Genomic DNA, 21,969 nt, shown 5'->3' with positions numbered 1-21,969 from the left:
AAACACTTCCCCTTTCCTATTACTACATAAAAATCAAGTATAGAAACAAATACTCTATCTTGGATCAGTGTAAGATTTATCTCCCATTTTAAGTTCCCAGACTGCTACAAGAGCTAGAAAATGTTTTCATGAAAAAAGTTTCCAATTTATTTCTGAAAATGCTTCAGGAATTATGAAATAGCAGCTACTTGAAGAAAGACTAAAAGCATGTTAAAGGACAAGTTAGCTCCTAGCAAAGGTATTACAGACCCCTATCTAATCCTAAAAGCTCACCCTGCATTTGATGCATCCTTCTTGATAAATCCAAATCTGATCATCAGCACCAACATCCTCCATGACCTGTATTCTAAGAAGCTTCAGATCCTCTAGGTTCCCATTGGTTGACATGAATAACCCTGTTGCTTTGTTTCGAAGTCTGAAACAAATTCGTTTCTAGAAGACAAAACCCCCCAGCAGTTGTCATATATAAGATGCACTATTAAAAGCACTGAACAAGCATTAATGTTGGGAAGAATCTGAAGTGACATATGGATTAGGGATAATTACTATACCCAAGAGTCTCACCGGTTTTAGAAATTTCTCAATGAGAAGAATTTGACAAAATTTCAAAGTGCCTGGGGCAGGAAGCCTGCCTACAGACAACCCAGGGCTTGGACATGCCATGTTTAATGTTTGGTGTTGGGTTTGATGGCATTTCTGAAGCAGCCACACCTCTTAGCACCAGAAGCTGAGCCCAAATTCCTGGGGGTGGGGCCCATTTTAAATTGAAACCAGAAAGTTGGATTGCATTTACAAAAAAAAAAAAAAATTCAAAGAAGAGTCTACTCACAGCATGGAGAAGAGAAAAATACCTGAGCAAAAGGTCGTAGAGAACCTATTTGGCGACAGCCACTGAATTCATACCAATTAGGTACTTCTGCTGGTGACAGTAGGAACTGCCGACCTCTGTAATTGCCATATTCATAAGTAACCCATCTGGAAAAAAAAATAACCACAGTAAGGAACAATTTCCATTTGACAATGGACCCCAGTTACATTTATTTTTAGAATGTTTTCAATTTCTAGACTGAACTTTATACTTTAAATATACATTGGGGGAAAAAATGAAACAACTTTATTTTCTTGAACACTTAAAGCAGCCTTTTCTTGATGAATAGCAAATTTTCGGTACATGAGTATTTATGCCAACAAGAACCACTCTCGAAGAGAAATAGGTAAGTTTTTTCCTCCAATAAAGCAATGAAATAGAAATGGTCTTTTAGCAGGATTCCCCAGTTCTTCCTGTGAGCTATTCATAAAATATCCCCAGTTGTAGTAATGGGTCTTTAAAAGTTATTTAAATGATTAATACTTGCAAAGCTCTTAGTGTGTGGTACTTGGTAAGTGCTAAATAAGGGTTAGGTGAACAAAAAAAATAATACACTTTTGTTTAAAACAAGAGTAATCGTCCTCAAATCTAAAAACTGATAAGATATTCAGGTCCCTTCCACGCAGAGACGCTGGTGCTGCACACCCAGGGGAGCCCCAGGGCGCAAGCGGACTGGCGTGTAAGTGACCCAGCAGCCCTCCTCTCTTGCTGATACATTGCGTCAAGGAAGAATGTTCTCTACTTTTAATCCTGGAACTCTAAAATGTTACCATTTTAACCATCTTATCACAAAAGCAAAATATTCGTTAAACCTGTTGAAGAAAATCACCCATAATTCTACCACCCTAATATTCTATAGTTGCTTTGTAAATAGCTAAAGTCCCCATCCTGCAACATCTGATGCACACAGGTGGACCACACTTACTGTTTCTGTAAAAAAAAAAACCAGAAAAAAAACTTTCTCAAAAACATTTATTTCACTGATGGTACTTATTCATTTTGATATCTTATTCAATTTCAAAATTATACAAAGTTGAGAGGGAAAAAAATCTTCCTAAGTTGACTTTTAATCATTTGCTAGTTATTCCTAGCTAAAGGAAAAATCAAAATTCTTAGCTCCAAAATCAAAGGACTTGGTCTTTTTCAAGGGGATAAGAAAACTCAGCTCTCTCTTGCTTGCTTGCTAAAAAAGAGTACTCAATAAATTTGCTGAGCACTGGTGTGCAAAACATTCCCCCAGGGACTTTGAGAGGCATTAAAGACAAATCCTTACCTTAAATAAACTAAAAATCTGGATAAGGAGACGAAAGATGCTTTACACATGGCTTTTCCCAATGGGAATTGTGTACTTTGAAGGTGCACAATTATTAACCCTTTCAGAAAATAGCGGTCATATGCCAGTTAGTTTAAGGTAATGTAGATAACTCACATGCCACCAATAACCTGAAGAGAGCGTATTTGCGTGTTGAATCCCAGGGATCGGAGATTAACCGTTTCTGCATTGAGTTCAACCTTTTTTCCTTTGAAGTCTTCTCTTTCAAAAAGAATAATTGTTGGTTCAGAAAATTCCTATTTAGGAGCAAAAATAATGTTCTGTTATTCATCTTTATTGATAATTTGAATTTATGTGAAAATCATCTCGTAACAAGAACAAAGCACAAACCCTGCCAGATTTGGCCTATTTATAAACTCCCTTTCCCAGGAAATCTGGATGTCTGAGTACCCCAAAGCTAAGGAGAGAAAGCATGTTGGGGCAGGAATTTTTTCCATTGCATATAAAGGCAGGTAAATGTAAACATTTTATGAACCAGGAAAAAAGAATATCCCAGGCATAGAGAAATGGATATATGCCTGGAATATCAACGATCTTCTAAGGGAATTTATTTTCCACTTAGCAATTTCATTGAGACAAGGAGGGGCTGGAAAGCCATAGACATAAATGGGGGGCATCAGAGGGCTGTGGCAGTCTGGTGTTTGATGGCCTAGTGGTACTGACTAAGCAAGGAACATTCCTCATATGTGTATTTTCAAATGTCTTTTCTTTCCTGTTGTGACTGTCAATAAGATTGTGATTCTGTGTACTCACACTCCCAAATTTTCCTGTAGGAATCTCTGTCAGGAGGAGAGAAGAAAACAGAACGGAAGCCTTAAGTTTAAACTGTCAATCATTTTAAAGAGCACAATAGCACAACAGTCCACTGACTTTGAGAAGAATGAAAAGTTGGCAGCTTATGCTTATTTTTTCAAATTACAGATCCTTATGACCCTAGACTAAGCTCTAATGATAATACTCCTGAGATCATAAATGATACAGCATAAAAGCCCGGGGCCTTACATTTTTTCCCTATCTGCTTAGAGTTTTGTGGCAAGGGTGTGGCACCTTACTGCTTCACTTCCGTGGATGTGCCCTGACATGTAGAAAAGATCTGTCCCTCAGCACAGCAGATTAGTGTGTACGGGGGAAATGTACACACAGGGATTAGGTTATATAAAACATACAAGGAAGAAATGACAAAAACTGTAGTATTACTACTCTGCACTTTCTCTGAGATGGCATGCCAAAAATGTCCTAACACTCAAGCTTAGTATTAAAAATCAATTAAATAATTTTGAAGTATTAAGTCACAAAGATATGTAGTCTTAGTGTGGGTAAAACGTTCATTCCTCATCATTAAAACCTAAAATCACTCTAGCCCTGGGCAACAGAGTAAGACTATGTCTCAAAAAAAAAAAAAAAAAAAAAACCTAAAATCATCCATAAGCATCAGAGTGAGGTGAGCGTATCTGCTAGTTCTGGTTGAGAGAAGGCATTTGAAAACGTCAAAGATATACTTGTAGGTAGCTTTCAGAATTCTAGGCAGGTTACTATCAAAAAGTCTTATTTCATTACTTACAAGCTAATGTACTTACCACATTATTCCGTGTTTCACTGCTACATTTTCATGTCTCAGTAGCATTTTAGTTATTTAAATAGGCAGGCAGGGAGGAGATAAAGCCAACTCAGATATGTTCTGCCTCCCTTTAAAACTAAAATCACCAACTACATATGTTTAAAGCTTTTTATGAGAGGTCAGCTACCTACTAATAAAAATTTCAAAAACTAAAGACACTCCTAGACTTTAATATCTGAGATCAGGGCATGGTCAGGGTGGTATGGCCGTAGTCAAAAGCCTAGACTTTAATATCTTAATATTATCTTGCAGTTTTGTTCTATTGAATGTTGCTTTGACTACATCAAACTGAAAGATTTCTGTTCAAAACAGGGCACTATAATCTGAATTAGCACATAGGTGATAAACTGGGAGAAGTCATTTGATAGCAAATCTCTAAAATAACCTAATAATACACTAAGAAACTATCAGGAATTTCTTTACATCAATAACAACAAAAGATACAGGAAACTGAAAAAAAAAAAAAAAGAGTTGGGCAAAGGATATAAATAGGCAATTCACTGAACAAAAAACCCAAATGATAAATAAGAGATACCAACCTCACTAACAGTGAAATACAAATTATCCCAACAATGACACCATACTTTCTGATCGTTCCATCAAATTGACAAAAACTAGAATATCCAGTAATGCCAACAATGTGGGAAGCGGGAACCCACAATGCACTACCAGTGGGAGTCTAAAGCGATGGGATTTGGCAGCACTGAGTGAAATTGCCTGTTCATACATGAAATCCAGCAATTCTACTCCCTAATATACAGCCCCAAGGCACTCCCACACAGGTCTATAGGGATACGCATGAGGATTAAATAAGCAAAACAGGGTAGTGGAATACTTACATCAGTTAGAATCAATAAACTAGATGGACATGCAGCCACGTGGATTTAAAGCCCTGATTTTAAGCCCTAGGTAAGTTCTGCCTGCTGGTTACCTTGCCCTGACCATCAGCTATGTGAAGCATACATTTCTGTAACACTATATCACACTGGCATACTTACAACGTCTATAAAACGAAGAGACTTGAAAGTTGCTCCAGGCAGGCAGCCCATTGCAGAGAGACAAGGGTAATGGCCTTCCTCCAGTACGTACTGATTCCCGGAGAAGTTTTCTCCATCATATGCAACCCAGCTACAGTAGGGAAAACCACACACAGTGTGCAATTTCAGTTTTCCTATTCAAGAAGTCTGATTTTTAGAGGCAGCCTGATATAAAATATAACGCTTGTGGCTAAGAGTCTTTTCTTCAAAAATATTTAGACATATTCACTGCATTTCATCTTGTATCAAATTACTATTCACAAGAAGTCATTTAACTTTGCATCTGGGAAATAAAACTTTCTCCATGAAAGTCCGTATGTTTTTATTTCCTTACCTACCAGCCTTCCTTGCTCCTCTCGTGGGTGCCACCTTTCTCCCAGCCCTTGTAGCTTCAAGCTCTCGGGCCCTCTGTGAATAAGCCTTCTCCAACCTTCATACCTAGCTAGCCCCCAAGCCACCAAAGTCTGTTGATCTCCTTCCTCCTCTCACTCCTCCTTCATCCTCATTCCCGACACCTCTGCCCTGTGCCAGAAGTCAAAATACTATAGTGACTTAGCCTCTCGGGGCCTCCACATTTTTGATACAATGGTGATTTACATGCTTCTCTAGAAGGTTTGTGTTTTGTTGGGTTTTTTTAACCCAACAATTGTGTATCAGGTACTTTTCTACCACTGGGGATACATTAGAGAACAAAACAAAGTCTTTCCTCTCTTGAAGTTTAGACTCCAGTGAGCTGAGACAGACAATAAGTGAGCAATTTAAAAAAGTACATGTCTGGCAGTGGTAAATGAAGCAGGGTAGGGGATAACGAGGAACTGGGATGGGGTGGAGGTACGTGCTAAGAAACTGTGAAGCTTTACTGTCAATCTCTGTATTTGAATGCAAAGCCAGGGCTCTTCCACTGTGCAATGCTAAATGATAGGATAGTGTTATTTCAACCATAAAGAACTACATGATTAAAGGCACTATTACTATTATTATCATTATTAGACTTAATTTTTCATCATCTCTTGCACAGACTGCCCCAAGGGTTTCCTAAGTTTCTCTGGCCTTGGGCTCTCCCCTCTCTAGTGAAGTAAGCTTTTGTAAAACTATTGTTTTCAGCATGGCATTTTGAGCCCATTGCCTTTACCCTTGTCTTGTGTTTCCCATGGCATCCACCTAAACTCACATGCTCAGGGAGTCTTCACAGCCTGATCCCGCCCTCCCAGTCCAAGCTGGCTTCCCTTCTCCTCCTGAGCACAAAGCCCTCCCAGCTAGGGAGGGGACTGTGCTGCTCCCTGATCAGCATGCACACCAACTCCACTCCAGACACACACTTTTCTTCCCTCCCTATCATGCAGAGAGCCTAGCCTATCCTGTCTACCTGTAAAGATTATGTAGAGTCCAACTCTCCCTTTACAGACGATGGAGCGGGCATAGAGAGCACAGCACCTGGTGTGAATTCTATTACACAATGAGGTGATCTTCACCTCCAGCCTACCCTGATGTCCACGTCCTCTGGCATCCAGCACTAAGATGTCACAAAGCATACTTTCAGACTACAATGGTGGTTTCATACAGTGCCAAGCACCTGACAGGTGTCACTAAATACTTGCTGATGTGTGAATTCTATTTTACCCCAATGACTCAGCTCTGCTAACCCATTGTTTTACTTACCTGCCTCCGGAAACTCTGCAAGACTTAGTAGAAAATGATTCATCAATTTGACCTGTTGTTTCTTCAAAACACTGACTGTGACCTTGAAACTGTGGTTCTGAAAACAAGTGAATCTTTGAAAAAGTAAACAGAAAAACATAAAATTATTTTCCTTAACTCATTCAGCCTTTGAAATGATGACCCAAACATGACCTGTGAACTCTTGTTACCATAAACTGGTATGGATTTTATAAATCCTTTAATTTTCTAATTCTACATATATTAATGATCAATTAGAAACATGTTGGCTACCCCATTCATGACTATTCAGAGACATCAGAGGAAAAATCAACAATGGAGGTAAGTTTCTACAGAACACCCTATTAAGAAGCTGTGAGGCATTTAAAGCTTTATTGTGGCCAAAAGTTGTTAATCAGTTCTACTATTAACAATAAACTATATTTTGGAAATATATAGTATAGTTTTTTCCCTCTCAATGGAAGATACTTACTGTCTTATTAGAATCTCCTACATGCCAATAAAGGAGGCTACAGTGGTAAGTGTGCCTCTATAATTACTGGCTATGTGAACACTTCCATTAAAAAGCCTAAATAACAAATGTAACACTTCAGTTGATGTTAAGAGTCCACATTCAAAAGACTTGAGGGAGAACAAATGTTTGTCCAATGCAGACACAGCAAATATAAGCATTCATTTTACTATTTATCATAACTGTATGCTATTTTTTGGATATTAATCTTCGTGTATTAATATAAACTGATTCAATGTAATGATATAAAATTCAGCTTTACACAGCTAGATCATTTTATAAGAAATATTGAGACATGGGCTAGTGCTATCAATTAAGCATCAAAGTAAACTTAAATCTTATTTTAAAAATACAATTATGTTTTTAGGCATAAAAAGGGGTGAAACTAAAAGTCTTCCAAATGTCTGACATTTAATACATAAGTTCAGCCTTTCAAAAGAAGGACCCTAGTTATAAGAAATAGAATATTTTCAAAGTTACCTGATTTCGTCTCCTTGGGCCAGTGAAAGAATCCTAAAAATTTTTAAAGGGAAGAAAAAAGGAAGTGAATAAAGCAGACATGCTGAAAAGCTTTTTCTTCCAGATTGTTAGCAATTACTGCTAAAAATGACATCAGAGTATTTTCTGTAGCAATAAATATTATGTGAACTAGAAACACACATTAGGGAAATCCAGAATTCAGTTAAATATTCTCACATAAAAATATGACTCCTTACCAAACATATGGGTTGAACAGAAGAGATCTTACAATTTTTGCCTCCCCAGTCCTCAAAAGTGGTATAAAAGCCTTTATCCAGTATATACTGTTCTCCTGTGAAGTCAGGATTTTCATAGGCTACCCATCTAAAGAAACAAAAACACTGACTTGTTATGATTTATATTTGATATAATAAAACTATCAAGCACACATTATGTATCATACAGTAACTTTTATTTGTTTTATTAATCAGTAATCTTAACTTTTCTGATTCTCTATTATTCTTTAGGAGCAGGTGGATTTATCCATATGACAAATCAAAATGGTAAGTGAAAGAGTATTATTACATGAACTTTTTGGTGTTCTTGCTTATCAAATCCCTATTCCTTGAGAAATTGCCAATGAGGATACTTCTCTGTGATTTTTTTCTAATTCTATTCTAAGGAAACAAATTGGACTTTTAAGAATCTACTTCTTTTTATAAACAGGCAAGAATTCTTTTTTTTTAATCAAGATGAAAATATTTTAACAGAAAGTTCTTAACAGAAAGCTATGTCTATTATACAACAAACCACACTGAAAAAAGTTAACAGAAGAAATGCTAAAATAAATAAATGCAGCAAAGTAACTAAAATTTTGTTTCAAACAGTATTTCCAACATGACACAACTATTTATAAGCAAAATTGAACAAACCCTCAGAAATACTAAAAACTAATCTCTTTTGGAATGTTTTCATTTGTTATCTTATAAGTGATCTTTACTCAGGAAAATCAACAAATTTTTTTTTTCTTTTTTTAAGAGACAAGGTTTCACTTTGTTGCTGAGGCTAGAGTGCATTGGCGCAATCATAGCTCAGTGCAGCCTCCAACTGCTAGGCTCAAGCAATCCTCTCACCTCAGCTTCCTGAGTAGCTGAAACTACAGGCACATGCCACCACACCTGGCTAATTTTTAAAAAATTTTTTAGAGACAGGCTTTTGCTACGTTGCTCAGGCTGGTCTCGAACTCCTGATCTCAAGTGATCCTCCTGCCTCAGCCTCCCAAATCGCTGGGCTGGGATCACAGGCATAAGCCACCATACCCGGCAAAACTAACATATTGATTTTATTTCTTATCCAAAGGTAAAGTCTTTGAAGGGGAAAAAGTTTTCAATTCTCTTATATTCAAGAGATACTCAATGTCTACTCAATTAAGTCATTGCTATAATGATCCCCCCTCATAGCTTAAAGGAATAATATCTATTATGTATAAGTAAGCAGAACTTTCCAAAATGTTTTCACATCTGTTATATCACATTTAATCTTCTAGGGAGGTACTGATGTTCCCATTTTACAGATGGGAAAACCTAAAGACACAGGAAAACTAATTCATTTATTCATTCAGTAAACGTTGATTGACCATTTGCCATGAGCCAGGAACTAGACCAGCCCTAGAAATACAAAGATGAGAAAGATAAAAATCCCTGCCCCGGAAAGTTCATAGACAGGGAAGAAGCATCACATGAAATTATTTGTTGGTGTTCTGAACAGAAAATGACTTGTTCAAGGTGATACAATCAATGAGTGACCAGAACATGACTGAATGAATCTACGTTTCCTGAGGCTCCCTGGGCTCTCCTCACTTTGAGACCTGAACTGCCATGTGCCCTATAAAGTATCCTTTCATGTACATTCTATTAGTAAACTATACCTAGAACAGCCCACACACTCCCTAATTAGAACAGATTATGATTTTACTATCTAAAGGGCTGATTTGAGCAAAAACTTGAGTACAGTCACATTTAGGAAATGAATAGCTATCAGGGAGAAAACACTATAGTCTCGGGTGGTAAGCAGCTATGACTGCTAACAGCTGTGCACTCGCTCCTGGCCATCTGAATGGAGAAACTGCCATAAGCACCAGTCACAGTCTTTTTCAGGAAATAATGCCACGTCCCCACCCCCCAGGTTGAGAACCTCATTAGCAGTTGTACAAACCTATTCTTCATCACTGTGAGGTGAGCAGTTAGGAGACTTGATTCCAGCTGTGGTCATCACCCTAAGTCTCATGTAAGTTTGAGGAGGTCACTGAACCTTTGAGAAAGTTTGCATTTTCATTTCTAAGTAGGGGAGCTGGACAAGGGCCCAGTGCCCACCCGGCGAGGCTGTACAGCACATGGGACCTGCGTGTGCTGCCTTCGCTCATCCCAGTGGGAAGGGGAGCAACGGCACAGCCGGAGCAGTGAGCGCTGCTGAGTGGGAGGAATGTCTGCATAGCAAGAAAATCTACTTTATGTAAACCAGAACTTTTAAAAAAGCAACAATTAAAGAGGGTAAGTCATATCACAAAAAAGTGTTCCCAGCAGGGCTCCGGGTCTGTAACAAGTAAGAGAACAGAGGGTTAAAGGCCCTTCTGTTTGACTTCAATGTTTGGAGGGAAAAAGGCAGTGAGTAGAGACTAAATATTATACAAAGGAGAGAAGGCAGCAACTGAGCAAGCCCTAGAAGTGTTATCCAGTTTTCATTTTTCTTCTTTTTTTTTACTAACAAGTATAAGTACTACATTTCCCTATAAAACCAAAATAAACTACTTGTAGGTAAACATCCAACAACCCAGTTAAGCCCATCTAGTTCACTGAAGCTGAAGCAAAGAAACAATTTATTAAGATGTTACTTGTGTGGACAGTAGTGTTGTTTTCCAAGATGCAGCCCCAGATGAAACATTCATAAATACTGGGGAGGTGGGGGACAAACCCCCAAACCCAGATCTGAGATTTTCTGCTGTATCTAAGATCCTAGTCTACTTAAAACTTATGCTTGGGACACTTAGGAAAATCCCGCAATGTCCTTGTTCTTATGGGTTCTGTACACACGAATGAACACTTCTCTGTTTAAAGAGTGGAGGAGGGAAGGGGAGAGCAGCAAATACAAGTACCAGCAGGTCCCAGCCTGGTGGAATAATTGATCAAAATTTAAGGGCAGTAGGGCCAACCTGCCCTTCTCTGTAAGGCCAAAGGAAAAAGAATTTAAAACAACAGCACTCTTTTTTTTATCTGAACTTTAGAAATATTTCATTGTGCTTTTAATTTAAAAAAATTAGCCCAGTTTCACTATTTGACCGAGAGTATAGCATAGAACTAGAAATTGATAAGCAGGACTGGGGAATTTCTTTTGACATTCCAGTAAGAAACAGAATGCACTTCCTAAAAGCCTCAATTGTTGGACTCATGAGCATCCTTTCTAAAGGCTGTTCTGTTTCGGAGCTGATAATGCGTTTACTACCCAGAAAATTTATTACCAATGTGATCGTGAGCCTCCCAGGAGATACTTTCACAGAACAAGAATTTCACAAAAGTTTTTTTCTGACATTGAGTTCCACACTAAGAAATGAACCAAACTGAAGTGTTTATAAAAATAAAGTGTTCATAAAAATAAAGCCACTAAAATACAATAATTTTTCTTTGAAACTATTAAAAATGAATAGCTAGTCTTCCTCCCTCGTCTTGGCCCACCTCAGCCCACCTCCCGTGCTGGCTCCTTCAGTCTCCCTGTGCCCGCACTGGAAATTCACACTGCGGATTCCCAAAGTGTTTCATCGCTACCTCTTTTGGCAATAATTATGTTTTACATAAATACTGTAACTTCTTTGAGGACGTAATATAATGCTTTGTACATAACAGAACTCAATAAATATTTGTCAAATGACAAGTGGAGTGAAACACGAGGAAGCAGCTGGCCCTGGTAAACACAGAAGCCCTTCCACATCTAACGAACTTAAAGGAAGTGGTGTGCGTGTGTGCGTGTATACCTCCCTCAACTTCCTCCTTGTACCAAAACTCAACTGCTACAACCAGAAAAAGCCTAAGCCAGGAAATACAACTAGAAATGACTAAAAGTAGAAACATATAAAGGCAACATTTTATAAAGGAAACCGATTTCAAGTGAGCAAGGCCTATGGTAGGAAGGAAAGCAGATTGGCTCAGGGCACAGTAATTCTACCTACGGCTCTATGGGAATTCTGCCCAGCATCCTCTTGCTTCCTTTGCTAGGGTGGATGACAAGGCTCTAACAGAACCAGCACACCTGGTAAGCATCAAAATACATAACTATTTCACCAAATTGAGTTGGTCACTATATTGTCCTTCTAAATAATTAGCTTTAAAGGCTATATGAAATACTACAGAGCCACAGCAATATTTCAGATGACTTCTGGTTTTGTGACAGCCAGCTCTGATTCTAAAATGTTAGGGCTCCAGAATAGGACCCAACAGAAGGCACTTCCTGCTAAGAATGGAAGACCCAAAAATCACTGGTGTCATTTCAGCCAAGATGGCAGCACCTGCAGCAGCCTACACAAGAATTTGGTCAACATGACTAACAGTAAAAGTATATTACATTGTAGACACATGTCAAATATCTAGGGCTACTGCGAAGGCCCCACGAGATACAATAGGGCTGAGGCTAGAATGATTCAAATAGTCTGTATCACTATAACATCAAAAAAACCCTAACATCAAACAGAACCAGTGTCAAATTATTTCATGTAACTATTTAAGAATATTCTCACTTATAACAAATTAGAACAGACATCAGCCTAGATTATAAGAAAGATTACGTAATGCCCTATAATAGCCATCTACTGTATTTGCCCATCTGGTATCTATCCCCAGAAAGATCTAACTCTTTCTGATGGCCCTAGGGAACCACCAATCCCAATCATATCTAAGTGGCTCCTATGAGATGGCTCCTACATCTCAGGTCTAGGGATGGGCACATAACCCAGACACGGCCATCTCCTTCGCCACAGTGATTGGTTCAGGCATGTGCACATGAGCCAAGCCTAGGGAATCAAAGTCAAACCTGGCACTTGTGAGGAAAAGAGAAGTTCTTTCCGCGAGAACAAAAGCCAGATGTGGCCACAGGCCACCAGATGCGAAGGGGCTGCCTAAAGTGAAGCCAACATAGAGAAAAGCCCAGTCAAGAGATAAAGACCAAGTTCTGATGACAGTGTTTAATCCCCTCTATCCAGCTGTACCTGAAGCAAAATCTTCTCTAGGAGTTCTCAGTTACTTAAGCCAGTAAGTTCCATTTGTATCACTTGAGCCAATTTGGCTTGGCTTGCAGTCACTTGCATCCCAAAGAATCCTGTCTAAACTTCTTTCAATAAAAACTCACTTCCCCATTAATAAAACATTCAATTGCTAACTCCAGGTGCATTGAAACAATTATACTTATGTCAAAATAATAGTGGGAAAAATATACAGGAGCAGGTGTAGGACCATAGGAAAATCAAACAGAACTTTCTCCCAACCTCAGGTCTCTAATGTTAGATAACTATTATTATTTGACTCCCCTCATAAGAAATTCATGATCTTTCCATGCAAAATGACAAGGGAAGCAGAGCTATAGATTTCTGTCATGACACCAAATAGCCTACTCCAACATTATATTACATGTAAAAAAAAGATTGTATGAGAAAGATTTTTTAAAGCAGTTATGAAAATATCATGGCAATAACTATTAGTGACTGATTTAATGTTTAGCTGTTGAGATATTTATTTATTGAGTGCCTGCTCTGTGTCACAGACTCAGTTTAACACAAACCAAGGTAAAACCCATGTTCAAAATCCCAGTCGGGTTATTTCACTTACACTCCACTCAGTACATTAATAGACTGTGTCTTCACTCCATATCCAGTCTCCTTTAAATTAGCAACAATCCCCAATACATCAATACTGGAACCTTTGGATCCAAAGTTTTTTTCACTGTACATTATCATGTGAGCATTTGAAAAATCCTAGTGGGAAAAAAAAATTCGAAATTCAAAGGCTGGCCATTTAATATCCAAAAAGGCCAAGTTTTAGCCATTAGCTTTTCTTTAACTTACACCTAATATAGGTCGTAACGACTGAAGTTCTCCGTTGTAACCTCCCCAGTCTTTCCAGTCCCTGTATTCTCCTTCTTCTAGTAAATACTGATGACCAGTAAATCCAGGCTTCTCGTACGCAACCCAGCTACAACAAAAAGAACATGACAGTAGTAATTTTCAGACACGTTAAACTCTTTCCAATGTACAAATCAATTTCATTGACCAATACAAACAGTCATAAAGCTAGCCATAAACTTCTGCATTAACATCATTGGAATTCTCTAAAATTTAGGAGAATAACAGAATGGCCCCAAGAAAACAACCTGAGAAACGTATAGAGTTCTGTAAAGGAAAGTACAGGAGTGTGTGTATGTTTAATAAGGACTCGAAAGAACCTCAGCAAATAAAACTGAATAAATGCTCTTCAAATTGTAATTATAATATTATGAATATTTGGCTATTTTCAAGACTAATTTCAGTGTGTACTTCTACAGGAAATGTGTAAGATTTATAAAATGCAAAAGTATCATAAACATGAGAAAGCAAACTAACAGCTCAATAGTTGCCACATAATTCTAATAAACAAGATTGTAGATTTGATCAATTTGGATGGGCCAATTTATCAGCCTTGGTTTGTGGACTGACCCCACAGTTGTCCCTCAAACTGTTTTCTCAAATCTAGTCAGGGGAATATGGATATAGCTGTCGAAATTCACCATGCCATAGAATCAGGAATGTTGTCTTTGGGGGGAAAAAGGATACATTTATTACTTTATTAAGGAAAAAAGAAGAAATCCTTACTGGTAACCCATCTACTTACATGCCTCTCAGAACTTTCATAGACCCCACTGGCGTAAATGGCAAACGATCATCTCCAGTTGTGTCTTCTGTTTCACCTCCTTCTGCGATAAAACTGCACATATCTGCTTCTAGTTCCATACATTTTCCCTCAAAGAAAGGCTTTTCATAAATAACTACCTATAATAGAAATGAGTAATTTGTAAGAAGTTAAATATTGAAACATTAAATTGGTCATTTCATATCACTAAGTCCTGGAACATAAATTAAAATTTTCTAATCATATTTCTAGAAATTAACTAAATAATAGCATCTGATAATATAGTAAAACAAAAATCAGGCTTTTTTCCTGATGTGGTATGATATAGCCCAAGGCCAAGGTTCAAAGTACACTTTTTGAATAATTGGTTTTTATTCAATGTCTAGAACTGACATTTAGAATTTTGCTTTGGTCAAACTAAGGAACCAGAAGGTTCTAAAGTTGCTTTAAAAATGAAAAAAAAAAAAAAAAAAAAAAGCATAGCATCCAAGTACGTGGAATAGATGTGGGAAATAGGAATGGCAAAAAGAGCATTTGGGAGTAGGGAGAGCTTGTCTTGAAAAAGTTTTCTCCTGGCTAACTGGCAAGCAGCAACAGGCCCTGCAGTTAGTAAATACAACCACAAATTATAAACTGAATACAACAATGAACCTTTTGAGGCATGGCTAAACATACTGTCAGTGCTAACTAGCGCCATTAGTTTCATATTCCAGCCTACAGGAAGGCACGTGTAAGTCAGGGCTACTTGCTTTGTCTGCATTTATGTTTGACAGAGGTCTACATGTGAAGTCACACAAGCATTACTTTATAAAGTGGGAATAACATTTTAAGTAAATACATGCGTGTTTATATATTTAATATATATCTTTACCTTTGGATCTGTAGGGAATTCAACTTTACGGCCACCCTGAAAAGAACAATGACATAGTAAGAAAAGTAGTTTTCCATTGATACATTACCATTTTAGCCATAGCAGTTTATGGTAAGCCATTGAACCTCACAGGGTGATTATGTTCAGTTTGTTTTAATGTACGTGAGACAGTTCCCAAATTACCAACAATGCAGGTGAAGATGTGAAGAAGACAGACAAGAGGAGAGCCTCATACTGATGGTCTATAAGCTGAATCTGCATGGTAGATGTGTTTTTTGACCGAGTAAGTTTTTGGTTTCCATATTTCTCACTTCTCTTGAATTACAATCCTAAGCTCTGACATCTCTGGACCCAGATTCTCACAGGTAGCAACCTTCATGTTCTACACTTATTAATCCTACACTGGGCACATCCTTCAGCTGGGGCACAGGCTCTGGTTTGCCCAACTCCACCGCTCTCTTAGGTTCAATTCTCACCCATCTGTTTGCTACCTGGCCCCTGGAAACATTTGATTTTGCAACCCATGGTCTACAAAACTGTTGAAGTTCACATAATATGACCTGGAGGACTCATGGAATAATTAGATAAACTTTTAGATAAAATTTAAAACATCCCAAAGGATGAATCTTGGGGGGGTTGTTACACTTTTATTAAAAAAAAAAAAAAAACCTTTTGTAAAATCCCTAAAAACTCACTAAAAATAAACCAAAGTTATTATTTAAAAATATTAAACAGGTCAAAAGTTAATATCAGCAATGGGAAAGTCAGAAAGATATCTTCTACCAATATATCTTTAACAGGTTTAAAAAAAAGTACAGCCAAAGATGCTCAAATGAACTAAATGAACTGTAACTATAAAGGAATGTGGCTGATTTTATCAGCAAACCAGAGCTTATACAATCAAGTACATGCCCTTTTCAAAAGCTATCCTTTTCAAACACCATAAACTTCACAGTTTTTTAATCTCATTCCAAACTGCTTTTAAAACCTGGGGCAATTCTTTCATACATTCACAAAATTAACAAAACTTTGTTCTTTGAAAGTGGATTTAATTTTAGGAAAAAAAGCCCAAATCATTTGCATTAAGGCCAATAAACATGCAGATAATTAAACCAAATGCTTTGGCTAGACGGGTAAAATTAAAATAAAAAAATTATCTTCCTAACTTTCTAATTTGTTTCAAACTGGCTCTGGAGATAACTGCAAAGCGGTGTTTCAAAAACACATCTGTAACAGGAGCCTCACTCTGGCCAGAGGAATTTAGTGAGCAGCTACTATGATGCAGCCCACACTGTGCTCAACCCTGGGGGACAAGACAGGTGCAGCCTGGTTCCTCCCAAAGCTTACAGCCTGGCAGAAGAGACCAAGAACAAGGCAGAATACAGGGACAAGGTAGAGGAAGCACCAGTCTCCCTCTAAGGCAAATACTTGGGGGGATACCTCTTATTTGAACATCCAGCCCCAGTATCCCACACTGCCACCCAGCCCAGCCTCCTGTCCCTGCGGCCAAGCTGGTTCTCAGAGTGCCCTGCCCCGTCCCAGCTCTGCACCCTGGCTCATGCAGCACATCCATTGACAGCTCCATCTAAAATAATCTTGCTCAGTTTTGAAAAACCCAACTTGATTTATCATGAAGCTCTCCTAATTGTCCCCCTTTCTCTGTCACATTACACAAGTTGGAATGTCATTTATCCTTCCTCCTGTTTTTCCACTAATATTTAATTCTTTACTCTCTTCACTTACTAAATCTACACTGGGCCGAAGCTTTGTGCACTCACTCATCTGCAGCTCTGTAAGGCTGACGATGCCTTGAAGGCAAAGAATATAGCTTATCTACTTTTTTATCTGTACCATCTAGCACATTATTGTTTCTATTATTTCTATCAAGCAACTGGCCCCATTTACTACATAATTGTTCTTAAAAAGTCAGCTTTATTGTTTCAAAGTTACAGCCTGTGAACATCAAGCTGACAAAGAATCCCTTTGTTTGATTTCATTTTTACCATTTTCAGAGGCCGCATGGATCCGATGTACGCTGCTTCTGTATCCCAGAAGGATAAGTCAGGGTATTCACCAGGTTCCAGGACGAAAGGGATACCCTGAAATCCAGGTTCTTCATAAATCAGCCATCTAAATACCCCAAGGCAGGAGAGAAATGGGGAGAACTCATCATTTATTTCAGCTTTGCCTCCAGTCTGGTACACCAGACCCACGATGACGAGAGGAACAGAATAGGAGAGGATACTGACCCACACGGTGTATGCTTACACTTCACCATTAGACCCAGGTTGACTCAAGACGGAGTAAACCATTATGTGCTCCTCTTCTTGGTCTTTTGCTTTTCCCCTTGGCTGGCTTTGCCCACTTAATTCATATTATTAATTACTTCTAAGTTCCACCTAATTATCTGTCATAGTGTCAAAAATTATTAACAGCTAACATCTCCCCAGAGCTTATAAGGAATGCCACCCAGAATTTCCTCTAATCCTCACAACAATGCAATGTGGACGGAATACTGTTGTTCCCATTTTACAGATAAGGTGAAGTAAATTGCCCAAGGCCAAAGGCAAGGCTGATCCAAGCAGACTCCAGAACCAGGCTCCTAATGGCTTTTGGATGGCAGTTCTCATTGCAGGGAGTGCACTGAACATCATTTACGCTTTTCGAAATTACTCAGCAACATCACTGTGAGCATTCCTTAATGCACACTGGTGTCCTCATGGGCTTTGAAGATCTGTAGGACTGCTTGTTCCCAGGCCACAAAGCTTTCTGAGTTCTTGATTCTGATTTTTACAGCTTTTCAACACCGCGCCCTTCTATCAGGCTTGTCAGCTGTCACTTCTGCTTTGGTCAGGGACCCAGCAGCCCCACCCTCCTCTAAGGGGCTAGAAACCAGGAAACCTGAAAATTACACCCCTTAGAACTGTCTCTAAAGACTGCACAGTCTTCTTGGCTCATGGAAGGCTTTGGGGAAGGTGAGGATGTTGGAGAAGTGCCTTTTACATAAGAGAAGTGTTACCGTACCAGCTTCATAAACAGAATTCTTGGCGATCGCTTACACGCGCCAGCTCTTTGTTAGTCTTACTACAGTGTCCTAGCTGTGGCACTCCACCATGCTATGTCCCCAGAATACTGTGCCAAGAAGAAGATATCTGTAAATGAAATCTTTTACCAACAAAATGGGTTTGATGCTCCCCTCTTTGTTTTTCTCTTGTTCTCAATTTTGGCCCAAGGCACATTTTTGGTCATGGTTTTTGTTAAAGATTCCCCTGGATGAATTAGTAACTGCTTTAGACTCACTAATTATATGGGGATTTACCACACGCACATAAAAGAATGTTGGGAGGCAGGTGCGCTATATGGGTGGGGGATCAAAACGAACCTACAGTGTTAGAAGACAGGATAATAGTTACGGGGGGCAGAGGGAGGAGAGGATGGCTGGGGGGCAGAATGAATGAGGGGGGCTTCTTCGATGCTGGGAATGGTATACTTCTTGATCTCAGTGATGGTTATACTTGTGTATTCACTTTGTGAAAATTCACTCAGGTTATATACTTAGGATTTGTTGTGTACCTTTCGTACAAATGTTATACCTTTAAATAAATTAACTTACAGGGAAAAGAGAGGCTTATCTTTTAAATACCATGTAATGCCCCTAAACCACAAGAAAACAGAGGCTAAGAATGGGGTACTTTAAACTTCCTATGTTTAAAGCATGACAGTTAAGGATACATTACATATTTTTTGGAGCTCAAAGCTATCACAGGCACACTACACATGGATTTTGTGCCCTAACTAAATAATGGCAGTTCTCTAATATGTTATGTTATTAGGCTAACAAGTCAAGGACGACCTCGAAGTCTGACTGCTTCACAAATGAATGGGCTTAATTTTTCATAAATAGAACGTGTGGCTCATGAACAAGAGGTTCTGAGATTCTGGAATGATGTTTACTAAAGTACTCTTTCCATTAGTTCTTTCCTTCCGTAGTTTGAGTTCTGAAGGGATTTATTCTTCTGATACTAAAAACTTCACTTTTGTTGAAGCATGTAGTTTAGTCACATAACAGAGAAGGAAGGTAATTTTGGGTAAAGGGGAATTTGTGAAAACACTGAACTGACACATTTGAAAAGCCTGCTGCCCTGAGTGAGCGAGTGCTGTGGGGTAACTCAGACAGACATTTCTGAATGTGGGGTGGACTTTGGAATTTGAAAACTCATATACAGAGTATGATTCATTTTTCCTAAATTCTGTTCCAACAAGATACATTATTCATGTGGCCATCAGGAGAGAGGGAAACTATCTTCAGGCAGTGTTGTTTCAGTTTCTAAAGGTACTCATTTTCTCATACACTTAGGTAATGAGCTTTTGCTACCAATATAGATAAAAAAGTACAACTTTATAGGTGTACTTAATAAATAGCTCATATAAAGCATGAGCTTATTTTCTAATAAACATAATAAATTTATACATACAAATGAATATTGCTGAAGTAACAATGGCCATCTTTTTGTTTACTAAAAAATATTTGTGTAATTATTCTTTTAGAAATACCCTTTGAGTCACACAAGAAAAATCGGTCTGATCTTGTTCACTTGTTCTTAAACCAAAAACAGCATTTCCAGCTAGATCATAAGGCTTACTCCCCAGACATGGCTGTACATGAATGTTGGCCATTTATAGGAACCAACTGGATACTTGAAAGATTAAATATGAATGTGCCGACTTTGAGGTTACTCAAAAGCAAGTGGGCTCTGAATCTCAAAGAGGAAAATGTACCTTTACAATGGAAAGATGTGGGAGGCACCACTTTAACCAAGCAACCAAACTTGGTATCATTAACAGGCGAGCTGGTTGGCACATGCCGCCCAGTGTGACACAACGTAAGTACACGGCACTACCTGTATGGAGTGTCCTCGTCCCAACTGTTCAGCCTGAATCTAATTGTATGGCTAGACCTGACCCCAGTAGACAGAACATTCAGGTGATAAAAGAACAAGTTAAATGATATCATGAGGGAACACTCAGACAAATCCAGAATGTGGGGCATTCTCTAAGACAGCTGGTGGCCTAAATTCTTTAAAAAGGCAGTGGCATGGGAAACAAAGATGGGAGTAATTTAGAGATGTTTTAAAAAGAGACTTAAAGAGACAGAACAACCAAATTCATTTATATGAACCTTGATTGGATTCTGATTAGAAAAAAAACAAATCTATAAAAGGCATTCCTAAAGCAGTTGGGAAAATTTGGTTATGGGCTATAGAAAAGATATTATCATGGACATCTTATTTATTTTCTTAGGTGTAACAGTGATACTTGGGCAAGAGAATATCATTATAAAGAGATGCAAGCTGAAGTACATAGGAACTACAACTTACATTCAAGTGCTCAGAGAAAAGATAACACAAATATGGCAAAATGTTGACAATTATTGAATCCAAGTGGATGGTACATGGGTGTTCACTGAACTATTCTGCTTTTGTGTATGTTTGAAAACCTTCATAATAAAATATTGGGCTCTGATATGGTATACTGCACAATAAAATATATATAGTGAATATTGTATAGCAATGAAAAAAAAATAAACATAGACATATTCATCAATGTGAGTAATCTTTGGAGAGTGGTTACATGTGTGGAGGAGTCAGGAGGATGGGACCAGGGTGGGCTACACAGGTTCTGCAGCAGTGTAGGTAACCGTCTAGGTCATAAGTTGGGTGGTGGGCCCATGAGAGTTTATTATGAGGATTCATAACTCACATATATATATATATATATATTCTTCTGCATATATCAAATATTTCATAGTAAAAATGATGAAGGAATGTTTTACCATAAAAAAAGTCCCTTGACTTCAGAACACCTGCATTCTAGTGCACGTTCTACTAATAGCTAACCTAGTCTGGAGAAAGTGACCAAAGCCTGTCTTCCTGGGTTAAATGATGGTGTTGGGCCAGATCATCTTTACCCTCCCTTTGAAATTCTAAAATTCTTTGTTTCTGTTTATTATTATATACCAAAAAAAATACACTTTCACCTCTGGGAGGTTGGGTGCTGGGATTAGCCAGCTGCTTAAAACAAAGGTTTAAAAATAAATTACACTCAACAGAATCTGAAAGGCAAATTTAGTTAGAAATTGCTCATTTCCTCAAATAAGAATTTGACAAGACAAGTGATACCCTTATTTTGTGTATGTATAGAAGACCTTAATCTAGAGGGAATGGGTCCTGGAAGAAATCTCCTAATGGAATTTAAAACTGTTCCCCCCACCCCCCACCCCCAGCAAAGACTTCTCTTGTCTCAGTTCAGGGGTCTGGCGCACCATCAGAAGCAAAATGAGCTCGAGTATTCAGTTAAATCTTCTCAATCCATCAAGACTTTCCTCGTAGATCTGTAAAGGTATTAATTCCTGATCCCTAAGCTTACCGACCAAGTTCAAAGAGTCCAAACTTTGAATTGACATCCAAGGCAGCTTTCCATTATCCTAACGACAACAGAAATGAACAGCCAGGAAAAAGATGCCCATTGCCATGCGAGCCCATCATAAATTGTGAGCGATGACAGGCCCGTAACTACCACCTACGAGGCAAAGCTAAACTTACTGCCCGCCAAGAAGAAACATCATTTAAGGTAGCTCAGTGTGCTTCAACATAGCCCAAGCCTGAGTCATGA

The 21,969-nt window shown here is 38.4% G+C and overlaps 1 protein-coding gene across 1 annotated transcript in view; it reads right to left on the bottom strand.

Moving 5' to 3' along the window:
* The window catches only part of CRYBG1 (crystallin beta-gamma domain containing 1), a 47,678-nt gene that overhangs the window by 5,349 nt on the left and 20,360 nt on the right, over nt 1–21,969 (bottom strand). The window contains exons 7-18 of the mRNA XM_045544108.1: nt 17,301–17,427; nt 15,298–15,333; nt 14,409–14,566; nt 13,607–13,733; nt 13,371–13,516; nt 7,761–7,887; nt 7,525–7,557; nt 6,516–6,628; nt 4,818–4,947; nt 2,298–2,437; nt 852–975; nt 274–432 (exon numbers count right to left, since the gene is read on the bottom strand). Of these exons, the coding sequence (XP_045400064.1) occupies nt 274–432; nt 852–975; nt 2,298–2,437; nt 4,818–4,947; nt 6,516–6,628; nt 7,525–7,557; nt 7,761–7,887; nt 13,371–13,516; nt 13,607–13,733; nt 14,409–14,566; nt 15,298–15,333; nt 17,301–17,427 (1,420 nt within the window). The remainder of the gene's footprint in view (nt 1–273; nt 433–851; nt 976–2,297; nt 2,438–4,817; nt 4,948–6,515; nt 6,629–7,524; nt 7,558–7,760; nt 7,888–13,370; nt 13,517–13,606; nt 13,734–14,408; nt 14,567–15,297; nt 15,334–17,300; nt 17,428–21,969) is intronic.

The sequence above is a fragment of the Lemur catta genome, chromosome 2 (assembly GCF_020740605.2).
Source record: "Lemur catta isolate mLemCat1 chromosome 2, mLemCat1.pri, whole genome shotgun sequence".
Lineage (NCBI taxonomy): Eukaryota > Metazoa > Chordata > Mammalia > Primates > Lemuridae > Lemur > Lemur catta.
This window is presented reverse-complemented; position numbering and strand designations above follow the sequence as displayed.